Source organism: Sphaeramia orbicularis, chromosome 6, assembly GCF_902148855.1.
Source record: "Sphaeramia orbicularis chromosome 6, fSphaOr1.1, whole genome shotgun sequence".
Taxonomy (NCBI): domain Eukaryota; kingdom Metazoa; phylum Chordata; class Actinopteri; order Kurtiformes; family Apogonidae; genus Sphaeramia; species Sphaeramia orbicularis.
In genome coordinates, this window is record NC_043962.1 from 26,172,830 (window position 1) to 26,191,959 (window position 19,130).

The 19,130-nt window shown below is 38.2% G+C and overlaps 3 protein-coding genes across 4 annotated transcripts; all 3 read right to left on the bottom strand.

The window, feature by feature from the left end:
• Window positions 1-1,434: 1,434 nt before the first annotated feature.
• On the bottom strand, window positions 1,435-5,712 carry cimap1b (ciliary microtubule associated protein 1B). The gene is made up of 7 exons (XM_030137102.1): window positions 5,690-5,712; window positions 3,012-3,139; window positions 2,715-2,918; window positions 2,296-2,397; window positions 2,076-2,197; window positions 1,833-1,973; window positions 1,435-1,736 (listed from the first exon to the last, which is right to left on the bottom strand). The coding sequence occupies exons 2-7, from the start codon at window positions 3,121-3,123 to the stop codon at window positions 1,647-1,649; spliced, it is 771 nt and encodes a 256-aa protein (XP_029992962.1). The 5' UTR covers window positions 3,124-3,139; window positions 5,690-5,712; the 3' UTR covers window positions 1,435-1,646.
• Window positions 5,713-5,958: 246 nt separating this feature from the next.
• Window positions 5,959-10,177, bottom strand: LOC115421289 (protein tyrosine phosphatase domain-containing protein 1). 2 transcript variants are annotated; one of them, XM_030137100.1, is made up of 13 exons: window positions 10,028-10,177; window positions 9,548-9,777; window positions 9,394-9,474; window positions 9,044-9,162; window positions 8,682-8,819; window positions 8,326-8,597; window positions 7,939-8,241; window positions 7,591-7,833; window positions 7,372-7,488; window positions 7,172-7,273; window positions 6,964-7,044; window positions 6,751-6,861; window positions 5,959-6,650 (listed from the first exon to the last, which is right to left on the bottom strand). In XM_030137100.1, the coding sequence occupies exons 1-13, from the start codon at window positions 10,064-10,066 to the stop codon at window positions 6,528-6,530; spliced, it is 1,959 nt and encodes a 652-aa protein (XP_029992960.1). In that variant the 5' UTR covers window positions 10,067-10,177; the 3' UTR covers window positions 5,959-6,527. The 2 variants fall into 2 exon arrangements, with proteins under 2 accessions (XP_029992960.1, XP_029992961.1); XM_030137101.1 differs by having other exon boundaries at window positions 9,548-9,897; window positions 10,029-10,147.
• A 2,800-nt stretch (window positions 10,178-12,977) lies between these two features.
• Window positions 12,978-16,748, bottom strand: LOC115421292 (ADP-ribosylation factor 4-like). Its single transcript, XM_030137105.1, has 6 exons — window positions 16,555-16,748; window positions 15,646-15,726; window positions 15,446-15,555; window positions 15,179-15,250; window positions 14,294-14,419; window positions 12,978-14,205 (listed from the first exon to the last, which is right to left on the bottom strand). Exons 1-6 carry the CDS (start codon window positions 16,619-16,621, stop codon window positions 14,119-14,121), a joined length of 543 nt encoding a protein of 180 aa, XP_029992965.1. The 5' UTR covers window positions 16,622-16,748; the 3' UTR covers window positions 12,978-14,118.
• Between the last annotated feature and the right edge of the window lie 2,382 nt (window positions 16,749-19,130).

A 19,130-nucleotide genomic window follows, 5' to 3' on the forward strand; every position in this document is an offset into this window, starting at 1 on the left:
AAACTATTACATGATCAAAAACAAAGTAATTAAAAAAAAAAAAAAATCTGTTTTGAATGTCTGGATTCACCAGAAATGTGTGATGTTAAAAAGGGGTCACAAGCCAAAAAAGGTTGGGAACCACTGAACTAAATTATGATGCTGCTGAATGAACTTCATTAACAAGTTTTTCTTCTTTTGTATATTCTTATGATATAAGATTTGACTTTATTGACCCCACCGTGGGGAAATTTCACAATTACTTTTTAGTTACTGAATTACAGTTACTAAGGTTTTCATACAAACATAAGGTGATAATAATTGTCCAAAGTAATGTGAAATACATTTTAGTAGAGTAGAAGCTACTCCCCTGTTTCTCCAGTTTTAAATAAGCATCACATTAAGATTTATATCTCATCTGGTTCCTCCAATTCCAACAAGACAGAGAATAAATCAGTACACAACATAACTTCATGCAAACCTCTTCTTCCACACATGATAATACCCTCAATCAAGCAACCTGTTCTGAGAGATTTCCACATGGGGAGTATGCAAGCTAAATCCTATTGTTCTACTTCATCACTGTATTTATATAATGATCCCACCTAGCCCTTAAGTGTTCAGTTACACATGTTGCAAATCATCTTATTTCAGCTGTCTGTATTTAAGGGCTCATATTTTACCCATTTTTATCAAGTAGTCTCAAATGTTCCCAGAATGTGTATGTTCAAATATTGCTTGTGTTTTGAAAAATCTTTTTCATAGTGATGTATTTTAGTACGAACTTACACAACTTGAATTACATATATACATGTTCAGTTTTGCCATTAAAGCACATGAACAGAATTTGTTCTTTAATTGTCCCTTGTTTCCTTTTTATTTTTGTGGAAAATTATCAACTACAGTTTATACTGTGACAATGGAAGGGCTTGACTGGTATTGTCAATGTGCTAGATTTGGAATGACAACGAAAACTGTAAAAAAAAAACAAAAAAAAACATTCCAAGGCCCCTGATAATGCAATGTTCACTTTTTGGATAAAACTGTTTAATGATTTTTTATTGTTTCATTTATCCGACATCTGTTGAGTCTGTATATTTACTGTCAGTTATGGACTGCACTTATACAGCACATTTTCTATACTTTCATGGTGCCCATAGCGCTTCACAAAGTCTCACATTCGTGGCTGCTGCTGCCATGCAAGGCGCTGCCCTATTGGGAGCAATGTAGGGTTCAGTGTCTTGCCCAAGGACACTTCGACAGGATTTGAACCGCTAATCTTTCGGTCATTAGAAGACCTGCTCTACCACCTGAGCCACAGTCACCTACTGGGGCTTGTTACCGAGCATGGTGCCTCACTGACATGTGGAAAGCTGAAGAGAAATCATTAATATTACTACTGCCATCCTTTCTTTCTACAATATCAGTACCAAACTATCAAACAAAGAAGTAATGCAGACAACAGTGTGTTCTAATAGTGATGTTTTTATTTCTTGAAACACTGATAGTGATCAAACACTTGACAAAATGTTAATGCACCAAGACCCAAAAAAATGGACAATTACAATCTACATATGATCTCAATAACCATGTTCAACTTTTTTTAATGCTTTATTAACAATTGCCAAGGCAATATTCCCATTTTACAGATGAGAATATATGTGACTTTATTCAGCCACATTTGGGACAGGTAAGATGTATTCCGAGTGTCGCAGTCCAAAAGAAAAGCATGGTGCTTTTGCTTTTGTGAAGGTCACCTAGGAAGAAAAATATGTCAGTGAAGAAGTAGAACAAATACATTTTTGAGGTAATCAAAGACCAGTTGTACAAGTAAATAAAGGAGGGATTTTTACCTTCCCTGGATTGTGTGATCCAGGCCCAGGCGTATTTGCACCCGGACTAGGCGTGAAGTTGCGGCCTGTCATGCTGTACTGAGGAGGTTTACTCTTGAAAATACAAGAGTCCACGACTTTGTAGGCAGCAGGACCAGGACTCTGAAGACACAAACAGGCAAGAATTAAGAATTTTCAATACATTTTTCATTGTGTATCTCACTGTTATTTTTACGTGAATAAATATTTGTGTTGTTTATCTACCTTCTTCAGGTCCTCATTAAAGCCTCCAATTTTACTTCGGCTGCTGATTGAATGGGCAGGAGCTGCAGAGGTGACCACTGTTTTACACCCCAGTGCAGTGGGCAGATTGTAAGAGCCTGGCCCTGTAGCAAAAGTGAAGGGTGTGAGCACTTTCTTATTTCTTTTTGTTATGGAAACTTCACAGATCAAGTGAAGCTATAAACCAAACAGAATACATTACCTGGTGTTTCGTCACGAGACATGTCTTTGCTCCTTCCACACACAGAATAAGCTGGACAAGAGCGGAAGACTGACTTGCCTGAAGGCTCCGGGGAGTAATGGCCTGAAACCAGAATATGATACAAAGAAACTGATGATAAGACAAGTCTGTACAGTCTGCAATGTGGCATCACTGCTAAGTTTGCATTAATGTAATGAGTACTGATTTAAGTGACTAAATTTCTCTCGTAATCCCATGTTCTTAAACCCAAGAATTCACAAATGTTTAAAATTGCTTCATTCTAATTCTGTCAAGGTAAAATGTTTTGTCTCCATTGCCTCATCTTAAATAAATTACTAAAATGATATTTGTCACTTTGCTGCTCATCTCCAGCAATATTCTTTTTCATAATCTATTCAACATGAAAGGGATTTGCTGACCTGGTCCAGGGGTTTTGACCACTTTTGGACTCTTTAGACGGCTATGAAGTGAAAATGCAGGCGTTCCATGTCTGCCTGTTTTGCTGACATTAGCTGGGACGAGGTACTTTGGTCCAGGAGAGCAGTTGAAACTGGGCAGCTCATATCGTTTCCCAAGGCTGATCACAGGTGCTTTGTTTTTGGTGGGGTCATGCCTCTCACCACCTTTATGGAATAAACAGACAAACAGTGTTGGTAGTAATAATGACAACATAACTAATACTACCACAGGTGCTGAAAAAGTAGTGATGGTTTTACCTGTGAGACCCGGCAGTGCATATGCTGGCCCTGGGCTTCCATGGAGGGCAGCTATGGGCCCCTTCGGTCTGTGGGGTCTCCATGTCCCAACCCAAGGATCTGCACTTGTCATTGTGTGAAAGATGTATCTGTAAAATATAATTTATTCACGTCGCAATTGTCTTACAGAGATTACCATCACCTTATCAGAAAAAAAAGAGGAAGACAAAAGAAACCTTCTTGAAAATGATCACAACAAACTAAAAATAAAATGATATTACTGAACACAATCTGATTTTGTAGTTTGAGATATTTTGATATTCTCAAAGCATGAGAACAATAGTCTTTCTTTAGGTTCCACTGGTGTTTCAATGAGATGTATGTGATCCATGCAGCAGGATTTAGCACTTGTTCCACAAACACTGGAGAGGGACTAAAAAATGACAATTTATTATTTTTAAATCATAATAATAAAAGCCTGTGTTCATTAGAGCTGTTCGGTTGTAAACAGAGAAGTTAGGTAAAAATAAAAAAAAAACTAAAACCAGACAAAAATACAATTAAAAATGTAAAAAGTTAAATATTATTTAGCTGTAATGTGTGCAAAGTCAGTACATGCTAGTAGGCTAATGAGTCCACTGGTTACGATTAAGCTAGTGACTAGCTTAAGTGGAACGCTAACTGCTAGCGTAAATGCTAGCATTTACTGTAGTGTATGATCATTTCTAGATAAAATGCAAATATTTTTTTATATCATACCAGTGTAAAATATGTTCTTACAACAGTTAACCAGTAAAAAACTGTCTACCGCAAAGGACATTACATTAAAAAAAAAAAAAAAAAGCATGCTGCATCATGGTGTTTCCAATATAGGCCATTACTTCATTTAAAAAGCCAACACTTGTATATTCCTGGGTCTCGGGAGGTTATATTATGTTATGTTCAGTTATATGATTTTATCTGAAATCAAATGGATAATGAATTTTACCTCGTAAAATGTGAGTCTTCGTTTTCTCGATAAAAGTTGGCTCGTATAAATCAGAGTGTTTACTGCTTGGAACCTACACTTCACAATGTTGCCATGGAGACGCTTCTTTAAAAGCCATGTTTGAGGCTCATTTATGCTTTCTTTACCTGCGTATACAGGTTCTAATGATGTCATGCGTCTGTTGAAATGGAATGAGCGTTTCTCAATTCATCCACCAGAGGGCGCTGTTCTTAATTAACTTTTTTTTAAATTATATGAAGAATGCAATCATTATTCAACAATAAAGCATACAAAAAATATGAATATAACAGGAATATACAGAACATCAGACATTCCAAGACACAGTAATCATAAACTAATAATTAGAAGTCATAGAAACTAGAAGAAAAAATTAATTAATTAGTTAATTAATTAAACAAAAACGACAAAAGATGATAAACATCTGGTAAACATCATCTAATTAATAATTATAGAAGTGCATGTTAGGTTTCTAACCTATTCTTTATTCATAGTCAGGATAAACAGGAAAAACTTTGAACCAACCAGACACACAAGGAACTATTGTGATCATTTTGTACAAGGTACTGTATTTATATAATCTCTCTGAATAATATTGTACACTCTCTGTTGATAATGCCCCTTGTAGGGTGGGTGTATGTGGTCAGATGTAGGTTAGCAGAGGAGCAGTAGGGCTGGGCTTATAAATCTAAATATGGATAGTATCGATACCAAGGTGAGTATCGCTATTGGATCAATACTAGCTTTATGAGCTTGATACTTTTGTTGCTGTTTCTCTTCTATACATCCAGCAAATGACATGAATTTCCTCTGAGTTCGTGTGAGCGCAGCTTCTCTCCAAGTCTGTCTGTGCAAACAGTGCACCTCTCTCTCACTCTCGTTCTCTCGCTCTCTCTGCTGCTTTCTCAGGAACACTCTCCCCTGCTCTGCTGGAGAGCAGAGAGTCAGAGCACTGACTGAGAGCAGCCCTTGATGGCAAGAAGATGGAGAGAAAGAGATGCGCTGTGTGGAGCTCATTCACTGCAGCTGACAGGGAAACTGCCACATGTGATATGTGCAATAAAGTCATTTGCCACTGTGGTAACACCACAAATGTAAAGGGGACTTGTTACTTTTAGACTGTTAAATAGTTTTATATTGCAGTTAGTGTATGAAAAGGATGTTTATTTGCCTAAAATCTTTGTCCTGTGTTTTATCATAATCATAATCAACTAACTAAAGGCAAAATCTCAAAATCATTCAATGGTCTTGACATTTCAAGTAGAAAGTATTGGTATCAGCGATACTAGCCCTGTATTTATTAATCAATCAATCAAAGTTTATTTATACAGCACTTTACAACAACATGAAGAAGACCAAAGTGCTTTACATCTAAAAGCGTGATTAAATGATAAGATAGAAACAGTTTAGAATTTACTTGGTATCAAACTGATACCAAAATTCCCAGTATCGCCCCCACCCTTAATAAGCAGCAGGTGCTGTTTGACCCTCAATATGGTGACCAGGGTGGGGTCCTAGGGGTGGTGGCATCAAGTGAATTCCATCTGTACCACAAAGAGTAAAGTTTTTTGAGAAGAAAGTCTATAAAAACAAACATGGTGACGATAGAGGAGGTATTACTAATGTGGATACCAGTGTTGATAATGGGAAGGGTAGTTGTCATTAGTGTGTTGGTAGTTTTTCACTAACTTACACCGTCGCTCTTTGAAAAGTTCCGGTATTTATGGAAATTATTCTCTTCAAATTTCAACAGTGCCTCCACGGTTCCCGGTGGTACTGCTCCGTATTCTCCATCTGGGTACTCATCTGCAGGCTCCCAGAAAACTGACTGACTGATTTACTTCCATATGTCTACATCTTTAACGCAGAGCTTAAATGAGCCCTTAATGAACGTGTGTGTAGAAAGTACAGATCAACCAAAGGAATTCCCAAAATGTGAATACATGAAACACACACTAAGCAGATGGTGTAAGTGATTTATTTGGTATAAAAGGCTGTAACAACAACAGGCTCTAAGGTAGCTTTGCATGTTTTTGAAATTAAACATGAAAAGAAATATATTTAAAATCAGTACTTTTCTAAATTCTGTTTTGATCATACTCCTTTATATCTTGACTGATACACTGTAGAGCCCAAGCCTTCTTTTTCTTTCTTTTTTTCTTATAACTTTTATTATAATAAATTGGAATATAAAACTAGTAATGCATCTACCTGATTAATCTGATCAGTTTATGCTTACATTGCTGTGCATTATGTGCTCTTACTGTTCCTAGCAGCAGTGTGTAAAAGACTCTGCTCTTTATTGTATTTTATTTTATTAAGATATTTTTTATTTATTTTAAATATAGAGACAACTGATTGTAACAATGTGACCACAATGTATTAGTGCAATTTTGTAAAGAGGAAAATACTTAAGGAGCAACAGCCTGTCAGAATAATTCAGTTCTCCAAACATATAGTTATCCAGACAAAAAGAACTGGAAACTTTTACAATAAAATAACTTCTGTATTTTCTTATATTTCATCGCTGCTCAAACTGTAGCAACAGTGCTGCAGGCCCTTTTAATGTATCTATAATTGTGGAAGGTTTCTCTCTGGCTGTCCTTTAAGATTTTCAACAAAGATTCAAGGCTTCCCATTTCCTCATAGGGGCGCTGTTGGGTGGAAAATGGCAAAAATCAAATTCACATTCAGTATTTTTGGATGTAAATTGAGCAAACACATATACAAACACCTTAACATGTATTTTCTTACCCTTGTAAGCGCCCGCATCAGGCGCTGCAGTACTGCATCCTCTCTGTGTGGACACAGACCGGTCACTGTGCTCACACAGCTCAATAAGCAAAAGATGGTGTGTCTCTGTGGCTGATGGTAACAATATGAATAGTTAATAAATGCTGTCAGTGAACTTTAGACTAAAGTAGAATTTTCAAGAGACACAGGTAACATATATTGCAGCTGCTTTACCTTCTTGAGCACACTGAGAGGCTTCCTGTTGTTTGCTCCGCAGCGTAACTTTTCTATGTCGTCTGCACTCAGTACAGGATCCTACATGACAATGGTGAACAAAGTGATAGAGGTAAGCTAGAGGTGGAAAGTATAACCTGATGCAACATGCTAGGGTGTATTTTTCAGAGTGGGAAATCACTACGACTTCCTGTTTGATGCCACTGACCCTTAACTTCTCCAGCCAGGTCCACAACAGACAGCTGAGAACATGAGGGTCAGACTCAGTGACCAGGAGGGCCCAGGCACAGTCACTACTGTTCAGTTCCTCCTGTAAAAAAAAAACAAAACAAAAAAACAAGTGGGTCAATGGATATGAAGCTCTGAATCAAAGTGATATACTCTGATGGCAGACTTGTAACTGTGTACCTGCAGTAGGGCTGATCTTTGCAGAACAGTTTCTCCAGGAAGGCCTTGGTCTGCCATTGCCTTAGCCACAACTCGAGCCATTGAGGTTGGACCTGAATTGTGTGGATTTCTGCACAACTTCATATAAATTGTACATATTTTATGATTGACACCAGCACTTTATAATTGTTATATTTATATTGTTATTTATATTATATTTCTAATATGAAATGCAGTTACCTCAAAGTTTGAAGTGAGTTTGGGGAGTGTTTTTTTTGCTGTGCACTTGGACCTTCTAGCATAGTTGTTGTTTTTTGAGATCGCATCACCAAGAGTCTGAATTGTTTTGGTAGTCTTCAGGCCAGGTGATTGTGCAGCACGTTTTGGACTAACTGGGGTCAAATCAGATCGTAACAGATCCTCAACACACCAGTTTCTGTCATTTCCAATTCCTGTGGTACAGTATGGACTCAGGTCCAGGTCCTTCAAGGAAGGATACAACAGGGTCAGAAAAGCATCTCAGGTCACTTTGATTTTGGATCATTCAATCACTATTTAGCAATTCTGCATGTATTATGGAAATTTGACCTCATTTACTGCGATCTTGCTGAGGTCAGAGTCGCTATAGCTGCGTTTGTCCAGCAGAACCTCCCTCTTTCTTTCTAAGAATCCCAGTGGCTCATCCCAGGAGGACACGGACCCTGAGCTCACCCAAGAGCCCTTACGCCCCTCTCGTAACAAGGGCAGGTACTGTCTGGCCACCAGGGTCTCCTTCACAGCCCTGCTCAGGACCTTCAGTGCTGCTCTCTTGTCTAGTTCAGCATGTACCTCTGGAGGAGTGGGAAGACCCATGGCTAAGCAGGACAGACGCACACAGAGGAGGTACACCACCTGGCAAGATATTCAAGAAGAGGTCAGGAGGTCTTTCTGCTGCTCTACACTACAGTCAGGTACATTCACTGTTCAGTAGCTGACCTTTGGTGTGTATCTGAGGGTGCGAGCCTCCTGACCATGCAGCAGTATTCCCTGTCGGTTTATGTAGTGCTGCAGAGTAAAAGGGTTTCCGTGCCTCAGGCTGAGGTCTGGATACTGGACTAGCTGTGTACCTAGCAGGCGTGCAAAGTCAAACACCTGGCTGATCTGTGCACGGGTTTGGATAGAACGAGGTCGTTTAATGCGCACATAGTGGACAGCCTCACTTGGGCTGATACGCAGGGTGTAGACCAGGTAACAGGCGATCAGAACACCTGGAGACAACAATGAATATACACAACATACACATATGTGCATATAACATGACCACTGCATATGTGAATTCACTATGATCTCACCAGTCCTGCCAAGGCCTGCATGGCAGTGCACAGCAACTCTTCCTTCTCTCACTGCAAAGGCCAAAACCTTCACCTCGTCAATCATACCAACAAGAGTTGACACACCAAAATCTGGCATCCCAAAGTTGTAAAAGTAAACTGGAAATACACAAGCACATGCAAACATATTATGGACTAGCACGTGTACATTGGCAGATTATGTGCTTGGATATGAAAACCCAGAGTATAACCCCATTCATATCCCTTGATATCTGCTAAGGCACTCTCAATACATCTAATAATAGTTCCAACCTAGAATTATTTGATTGATGAAATGCACAAGAAGAGCAAATAGCTGAATATCAAATGCATCAAGTTCTCACTGTCATTGTCCATGAAGATTTGTGGGGAGTATGTGAAGCCACTTTGCGGTTCTAAGGGAGGTCCACAGTGAGCATGCTCCCCAGGGAGCTGCATGTTGATGATAGATTTGATGTTTAACCTAAAGGAAAAAGACACATTATGCAATAAAAACTGACACTAGAACAGTGGTAGTGAAGTGGCAGTCGTATTCAAGGAGCTACAGGAAAATGTAGAGGGGAAATAAACTTGGAGACTCTTGAGATAGTGGATAAAATAAAAGGCAATGTCACACCATTTTATGTTTTCTAGTGTGTTCCAGATACTCAGAAATACAACAAATATTGACACAACTACAATAGATGCTGATTACCTTTTGAATTGTTCAATGATGTCATATTTCTCAATTAGATGCGTTGATGGTCGTGCCATTGCTATAATATCATCTGTCACCCTGCAATACAAATGCATGTTATCAATAACTGCTTACTGATTATAATGTGCTACATAAAAAGTCCAAGCCTCACCAAGAGGAGAAAAGGCCTCGAATGGCCTGCTGGTTTGCCTTCCAACACTCTGGTCCTTCATAACGACAGTCTATCCCTCCACAGGCCAGCAGACACAGGAGCCTGGGTGGGATAGCCTTCACCAGGTTCTCCCGGGCCTGCGAATAGGAGGGCCGTGGTACTGGTATGTGTGGGGCCAAGGTTGGCATCATTCTGCCGGTGAAACCCAGAGGTCTGTCTGAACTCGTACACTGTAAATGTGAAGTATGTATTGTCATCTGTCTCTGGGATTAAGGCCAAACTGAGCCACCTTGTGCAGGCTTCGGTTAGCTCCTTTTCATAGCAGAACTCCTAATGAACAGGTTGTTACTGTATGACAAACATTGACAAGAATACAGTTTGTTAAACAATGATTCAGAATAGATTTTCCAAAATGCACTGCATGCTTTTTCTTTCTTTCTTTTTTTTTCTTTTATTAAATATGTCAAATTTCAGGCTTACCTTTTTGATTATGTTGGACGGTGAAATGAAAAATCCCATTTAAGTGTGTCCAGAAAACAAGAGTGCTGAAAAGTGAAGAGAATGAGCCAAAAAGGCATGTGCTTCACCCCACTGTCCACAGATACACACCCATTAAATGTGCACTGACCCAGCTTTACTAATCCTGATTAGCTGTCATCACACATCAGAGCAAGCCAATTATATAATGCTTATACCGTCACTTATAAACAGTGCACACCTGTCCTACATACTTGTGTACATGTAAGGCTTCATATATGTTTTTGTATACATTTATACGCTAAAAGAATATTCTCTTTTCAATAGTAAAATTTGTATACAGAAAACACAAACAAAAAGAAAAGTGCAAAGTATAAAACAGGTCCATACTCAAGGTTTTAGGTCGGTTCTTAACATAGAAACACAGCTTATAGTTTGTGATTATACAGAGAAGCATCAGAATTAACGCACAGTAACATCAATTATAACTTAAAAGTCTTGATATTTGGGTTTGACTTTATTTATTAAACAAACTTGGCATCAGCATCCTATCAGAGCAAATTGGTTTCATGAGATCCTTTTACCTCAATATTTAACATTACCCACAAGAGTAAATGGGACTCCACAGGTTTATATAGAGGGTATGCACGTGACGTCACCGCTAGCGGAAGTCACCGCGGTTCCGCCCACTGAGTGGCAGAAAGAAGGAGATGAGTAGCAGCTTTGGCTTGAATACAGCGAAAACTTTAGAACAATCTAAAAAGTGGGGAAGAGCTGTTGTGCCACTGATTGCACAAATAGGTTTAAAAAGCACTCAGAGCTATCATTTTAGCGGTGACCTAAAGCCAAAGACAGAAGAAGCAGATGGATCGCTGCAATTTGTAGAAATAACTGGAATCCAGACAATGAAACCTGGATTTGTGGTTGCCATTTCGTGTCAGGTAACGTTAATTTATGCTGTGTTCTTGTGTAAAATCATACTTTAAATTACATATGGGTTTTGGCTAACGTTACTTCTTAGTAAAGCTCTTAATGTTAGCATCTGTCATTTAGTTCTATATTTCAGAACTGAAACGTTTTTGTCTTCAATTGTGTGATTATGAACCTTGTACGCTACATGATTTGTAAACTAGCTTAAACTGAGGCTAACCTAGTTTTCCAAAGAAGGGGGTACTCTAGCACAAAGCTGTTGTAGCTGTGTTGGATCCAGTATTTGATGTTAACTCTACTTAAATATCCACAGTACCAGTAGATCATCCACTCACTTGGGTCAGTACTAAGGGTTCAACTCCAGTAAATCAGTAGTGAACTGTGAGCACTACTGCTGGGCCTTTACCTTGGAAATCACCACCAAGAAAATACGTCTGCACTGACCTCAAAAACAATAGTATGTTGAGTTGAAAGCACTCCCCAGCACTCCTCTAATTAACGATGACGAGGATGTCAACAACTCTTCGTCTTTTGTATGCTTTCAGCCTTTGCATTGTGGATTTTCCCAGCGTTGAAATCAGGTTCATATAAATGTCAGGATACGTGATTTCCGGCCACATATCAATGTTCGTAGACCACTTGTTGTTTGGTAGCTTGTGTGGATCCATGTTGAGTCCAATTGTCTATAATTTCATGTTATATTTCACATTTTTCCCGGTCTCACTGTAGTTACTGCTATGCTCTGCCATGTTGAGCCGGTTTGTTTTTGCCACTCAGTCTGACTTAGAGGGGTGTGGCCCAGGGGGGAAGTGACGTATGTGCATTCCCTCTATACAGGGAATAGTGACGTCACATGCATACCCTCTATACACTATTATTTAGCATTGACAGTTATGCCCCGACCAGTGCCTGTCATAGCCAAAACACTGGAATTGTAGGGATAAATTAGGCACAAGTGTTTTGCTCAGGGTTTTCCCATTGATAGTCAGGAGAACTAAACACGACTTTTCCAAATCTTGTTGAAGTTGGTCTTAGGTTGATATTTGTAGTGTAAAGTCACTTGCTTTGCTGGTTTTTGCTCCATCCTTCCATTCATCAACCCATTTCTTATAATACTACTACTACTACTACTACTAATAATAATAATAATAATGGATTGGATTAAATAGCGCTTTTCTAGACACCCAAAGCGCCTTACATTTCTTGCCTTTTTAATTCACACTTAAATTTTTTAAAAAAAGGTTCTTGTGAAAAGACCATACCCCCCGCACACCCCCGACACACACACACACACACAGCTTCGTGTCTTAGTTTTTTATAAACTTATTGTCAATAACAATAACATTCTAATATATAATAATATAGTAATACATTTTCTTGAGGGGATGACCCTCAAATCCAATATTCCCACAACTGCAACCACCTGCCCTTAAGGGAAAACCTCTTAAGACCCTGACTGCATATGTTGTTTTTGACTATCACTCTGGAGGGTTTTTTTTTTTTTTTTTGTCATTTCATTTGGTTTATTCAGGAAGCATAACAGACTAAGTGCAATATTATTGAGTGTAATGATGAGTAATACACTTCAGCTGATAGCAGAGGGATTTAGAAAACCAACCAGTCCAGCCACTCTAACCAGTTACATGTTTTACACCCTTCTTTCCTGTCTTCCCTTGATTGTGAACTATCAATTGATAGCATATAAATGCACCAAGGCAAATATATGAAAAGTTAGTCAAATACAGCCACAGCTAGACCGACTAGATCTGTACAAGAGTCACGGGTTTAAAAGGAGTTGGATTTCAGAAAGAAAAAAAAAAATCAACTTCCTCTTGTGAGTTCCTGGCAGACAGTGCCACCATAATATCAGTCTCTTGGGAATATAAACTGAAAAAAGCATAGCAGTAATAATAATAATAATAATAATAATAATAATAATAATAATAATAATAATAACATCATAATAAGGGGGGGATAGTTCATAAAAAAAAGCTTCAGGTAAAAATCAAACTTATTCAACAAATGGAGTGCAAAATTTTTATTTATTTTTTTTTACACAATGGCTTTATTCAAAGTTTTTTTCTGGAAAATACTTTTAATAATTTCAAATGTGTCAGCTCAAGCATCTGCAAGCAAAAGTTGGAATGTGCATCACTATGCATATTTGGTAGAGATGTTTTTATGTGTAAAGAAAGATACAATTATTAATATATACAGTACTTGCTATAAGCCACTATAGCAAACATAGCAATAAGCACTGCAAAAAACCAAAAAATAATTGCTATGCTGCTTTACTGTGTTACAGAGACACTGGCCCTGTTTTCCTTCCTCTTTTTAAGTTAAGGACAAAAAGATGTGTTGTAATGGGCAGAAAAACTGTCAAATTCAACAAAACTTTGATACAAAACATACAGAAGTGTCATTGCATTGCATTAATTTTATATTTCAAAAGTGAAATAGTTGCAAAATCAACTTAAGAGGGAGCATGTCCGCCAAGTAAGATAAGAAAGAACTACTCAGATTTGTATGAAAAGGAAGCAGAAGGCACAACGTTGCATTTTGGATACATTTACAAAGAGGCCACATTGCTACAAGGTTTAGTGTAATGTCAGTCCACGTGAGTGTGCAGGATAAAGGCCTTTACAGAAATATTTTGGCATGAGACACAGTGAGTAGTAAAGGATCAGATCTGTGAGGGAGTCAAATATCCATACAAGGTTACGGAAATGAACTGCTTGTGCCTGCATACAAGTTGTCCTCCCACAAAACTCCAGGCTTATATCTTCATATCTCCCAACCTCGGCAGGTCCAACATTTCTACAAGTGGTTGAATGCCGTAAATAATACCCAGACTCGATCCAAGGTGTCGAATGGAAAAAGCCCAATTCTTTGTTTCCATTTCCCTGATAGGCTGATTGCTCATGATTCAACACAATGTATCAATACATTGTAAGAGTTTGATAAGACAAGTAGAGATAATATCAAAGCACTGATAAGAAATTAAGAAAATATGAGATGTTATGTTTTCCACGGAAGATTATACTATCCACCAGGTTGTCCACTTTGAGAACTTTGGTGCCAAAAGACCAAATGTTTCTAGACTCAATGTCTGTGCGTTGGTGTTCAGTCTCTCTCTCTCTCTGTCCAGCTGATCCATTTCTTCTTCAGTTCTTGGACAGCTCTTTGGATAGCCAATCTAGTCCTTCGTAAAGCCCAGTGCCCTGGGTGGCGCAGGCTGACTGAACGTGCCACTGTGGGGTTGGACATGGAGTGAGTTATGATGACATGCTTACAAACTTAACTACTGGTCAGTAACACATCTTTATTCAGAATACTTACAGGTCTATTCCGGAGAGTCTGAAGGTTGAGTTTGTCTGTGATTTCACTCATTGATAAGGCATTGGGAAGGTCCTGTTTGTTAGCAAACACCAGCAAGATGGCGTCTTTCAATTCATCCTCCTGCAACTGGAGGCAGAGACAAGACATTTTAACTATTAAGCAACAGATTAAACTTTTGACATTTTTTACTACACACTACATTAATAAAAATCTAAGAAGATAAACTGATCTCATGAAATCGCGTTGTATGTCATGCCAGTTCTTATGGCATTTGGCATGCTATACCTATGCATTTTCATCCTTTCGCATGATATTCAACACCATTTGATCGCATGTTAATGTACGCCAAGATCTCCGGTTTACATATCCATAACTGCTAACCCTAACTCTAACCTTAACCCCTACCCGCTAATCGTGTGGTATTTGACACGGTGTGAACATACACAAGGACAGCTTATAACGTGTACTGATAACACGCCAATTACAAGTGGTGTGGTATCTGTACGCAATTCATGATATCATGTTGGAGTAAAACACCAACCATTTAGAAATGCAAACATGTAAATCCACAACAGCAGCCACTCCAGAAGTTAAATATTTCTTGTAAAGACTAGATTTCTGTCTACAACTGAAGACATAATGCGACTCTGCTTTTATAGCTAATGGGGAAATCTCACTGCATATTTAAACTGCAATGAAAAATCTGCATTTATAAAGATTTTTATTTGCTTTTACTAAAACTGGAAAAACTGAAAATGAAAGCCATTCAGCCTGTTCAGATCCAGGTTAAAGAGCACTTTTCAACAATAACTATTCTGGTTCTGACAACAATGAAATGAAAAAACTCCCCTTTATACTGTACAGTGTGTGTAACAAAATGCTTACCATCTTTGAGAGCTCGTCTGCAGACTCAGCAACTCTTTCTCTGTCATTACTGTCAACCACAAAGATAAGACCCTAGAAAGAAAAAGTAACATGGTGTTAATTTTACAGGAATCTGGTATTTGCTCACTAAAAATGTTCTACTGAAATAATTTCACAGAGTTATGTAAGATGAAGTGCTTTATATCTGAATGCTACTACTCCTTGAAAATGTAATTAGCCTCTAAACCAAGTAAGGCTCAGCCCAATAGGTCAACCTAAATTTCTTACCTGTGTGTTCTGGAAATAATGTCTCCACAGAGGTCTGATCTTGTCCTGGCCACCCACATCCCATACAGTGAAACTGATATTTTTATATTCTACTGTCTCCACATTAAAGCCTTCAAGGAGAAAGGAGAAGGGGGAGATATAAAAGATGCATTTGTGTCAAATCCAATAAATAAATGGAAATGAAGGTGTTTATTTCTTACCAATGGTTGGGATGGTCGTTACAATTTCACCAAGCTTCAGTTTGTACAGAATAGTGGTTTTCCCAGCAGCATCCAGGCCGACTAAAAGGAGACAGTGTAAGATTAAATTAATTCAGATGAGGACACTATGCTGAGCATTGCATAAGAGTTTTCATCAGTGAGGACATGAGAGTACAGTTACATGAGATGGCACAGCACCATTTATCCGTTTGTTTGTTTGTTTTTAATTTAACCTATATTTAACCAGATAAAATCCCATTGAAATCAAATCTCTTTTAGCAGCACACACACCATACCATAATGAAAAAGAGTTTCAAACCATTTATCTGTTGTGAATGTTCCGATCTATTAGAACTACAATAATGGTAATTCCACCAAATGTTATCACCATTTGACAAATATTCAATAATCTGCAACTGTTTTGATACTCAGTTTAAGAAAAAAAAGTCTACATTTTTTGATTCCAGCTTCTAAAACTTTCTATTTTCTGATTCTGTGAGCGTAATGTGAAAATATATGGCTTTAAGGCATAACTTTACATTTCGACACGTCATTTTGTTGTATGAGGAAACGCTGATAAAACATATTTCTCCATTTTCAGACACTATTATATACTCGTCAGTTTAAGTGCGGTTTATCCAATCTAAAACAATGGAAGTTGTGGCATTTTTAAGTCGTTCAAGTTGAACTGAAGTTGCCGTTAGCAGATTCGTCGCCAAACTCTGTTATTAACATGTACACAACAAACGTAGAAAATCGACACTTGGGAGAAAATATATATTACAAACTATATTATTTTGTTCTAAACCATGTTTCGGTTTTTTTCCACCTCAACTTTGGCAACTCCGCAGTTGTTGTCGTCAGTTGGGTTTCCAGCTGAAGCTAAAGCTCATCGCTGTTTCCACTCACCCATTAAAATCCTCATCTGTTTTTTGCCGAAAAGTCGGCCGAACAACGAAGTTATTGTAAGTCCCATCACGTCTGATCAGTGAAGAAGAGAAGTGCTGGTTCTGAAAAAAAGAAAGTGATGCACTAATTCAGCCAGACAGATGCCGTTAGTGTGATTTCCTCATAGGGCTGTGGGACTGCCACGTCCGGGCCAACGTGGAAGACACGACGTCAGCGCTTTGAATCAACTTTATTGACAACATCTGTTAACACAACTTTATTCACTGGTTAGTTAGTATATTTTACTAGTCAGTTATAGGCTGCCTACAAATGATGGGATGGGATGATACGAACTCATAGTCTACTTTTATTTACATGTTAGAATAAGAGAATTTATGATCAGCTTTAATAATAACAATGAAGGGTGTAATATCAACAACAACAAAGCTAGAAATAGTACCAAAGAAGGACTGTTTATAAATAAAGTACTGCATGTATTTGGATAAAAGTTATGTTGTTCTACATTGCATTTGTATGTATAAGTTAGTTATTACAAAACATGTTTGCTGTAACTGTGTAACAGCACAACAGGAAAGAAAAAATAAAAATCAGCTGAATTATTGACTGTGTTTTTCAAAACCTAAATTTACACATCACATAAGATTAACAGTAAAATTTGTAATTTACGTGAACAGTTTTGAAAAGGTTGATGTAATGTATTACATTTCTTACACACACGCACACACACACACACACACACACACACACACACACACACACACAACTCATGGATGGAGGTCACAAATTGGGCAAAGCAACAAAACAGTCTTGCACAAAAACCATGAAAAGGGGTAAAACCAATAAAGGGCCATTTTAGAGGTTGTAAAAGGAGACTGAAAATGCAATTTACAACCACCCACTGAGTCTATCACAGAGATAGATAAAACAAAAAGATGGGCCTTAGACAGTGTTTAACCCTTTCATGCATGAATTATGAGATTTTTTTCCTGACTATTTTTATTCCTCTTTAGGCATGAAAAAAACAATGTGATTGAAATTTTTTTATGAACCTATTTTTCATGAAGTTACAAAAATGTCCACTCAGCTGGACACCATGTGTTTCATTTTTTAAGCGACATATTGTGTGAAACTATGAAATAAAAACATTTTTAATGCTGCTAGTCTGATATTTTCTCACATTTTAACATACTATAATACTAGCTATAACACACTCAGATAATATGCAAAAAACAACATGTTTTTTGTTTTTTTTTTTAAACTGTTAATCACAGTCTAATAACAATTAGCAATAGATTTATACTCAAATATGTCACTGCAGATCAGGTTTATCAAGAACAGGAAAGTTACAGTAATGGGATGAATTACAGTGTATGGGATGGTGCATAAGCGTCCACTGTGTTGGCTGACATGGAAGTAAAACAACAAAACCATGAAAATACAAGAGAAGAGCTGGAGAATAACTGTCCACTATAGTGACCACTATGCATGAAAGGGTTAAAATGGGAGTCAGTGGTCAGGATGGGGGGTGGGGCAAACTGAGGTGGGAGGGACAATCTCCTTTTAAAGACTTCAACTGACCAATTGCAGTCAGGTGAGGAGAAACATGGCAGGTGCACCTGATAACCACTAACGACCTGTGGACATGATTCAACCAAGAAAGAAAACAGCTGTGGGATCTGTGTCTGGAACAAATGACACTGAAAACACGGGCATTCACTGAATCCATATGATATAATTAAAGTTGCAAGCAGCATTGGTCGAGACCTCACGCTGTGGCCCGGTTCCACCTCCCGTCCATGTTTTTTTTGGCAGTTTTATATGTATATATATTTGGCTGACATTCTGTCTGCCTATACCTAACCTATAGCAATTAAATTACAGTAACAAATCAAAATGTTTGTGATAACAGAAGAGTTTTAGGGACCCTTTTCAGTAGCTGTAACTGCTGATACAGTCTGGCCAATAACATTGCCAGAATCAAAGGTTTACTGTCTAAACCAGACTCAGAGAGACTTATCCACGCATTTATCTGTAGCAGGTTAGACTACTGTAAGGGCCTTCTCACTGGACTCTCTAAACCAGCTGTAAAACAGCTGCAGTACATCCAGAACGCTGATGCTCGAATCCTGACTAGAACCAGGAAGTATGGCCATATTAGTCCTGTGCTCAGATCTGTGCACTGGCTTCCTGTGGCTCAGAGAATAGACTTTAAAACAGCTCTGCTCGTTTATAAGTCTCTCCGTGGTCTAGCACCAAAGTACATCTGTGAGATGTTGGTCCCATATGAGCCATCTTGGACCCTGAGAACCTCATGGACTGGTCTTCTGCTGGTGCCCAGAGTCAGGACTACACAGAGTGAAGCTGCGTTTCAGTTCTATGCAGCTAAACTCTGGAACAGTCTTCCTGATGATGTGAGACAGGCCTGTACTGTGACAATGTTTAAGTCCAGGCTGAAAACAGCTGTGTTCAACTGTGCATAGATCAACTGAAAGGGTTCTAGCTGCACTCTTTTACTTTGTTTTAATTGGTTATTATTTATGTTTTATTGATTATGTTTTAATTGTAATTGTGTGTTT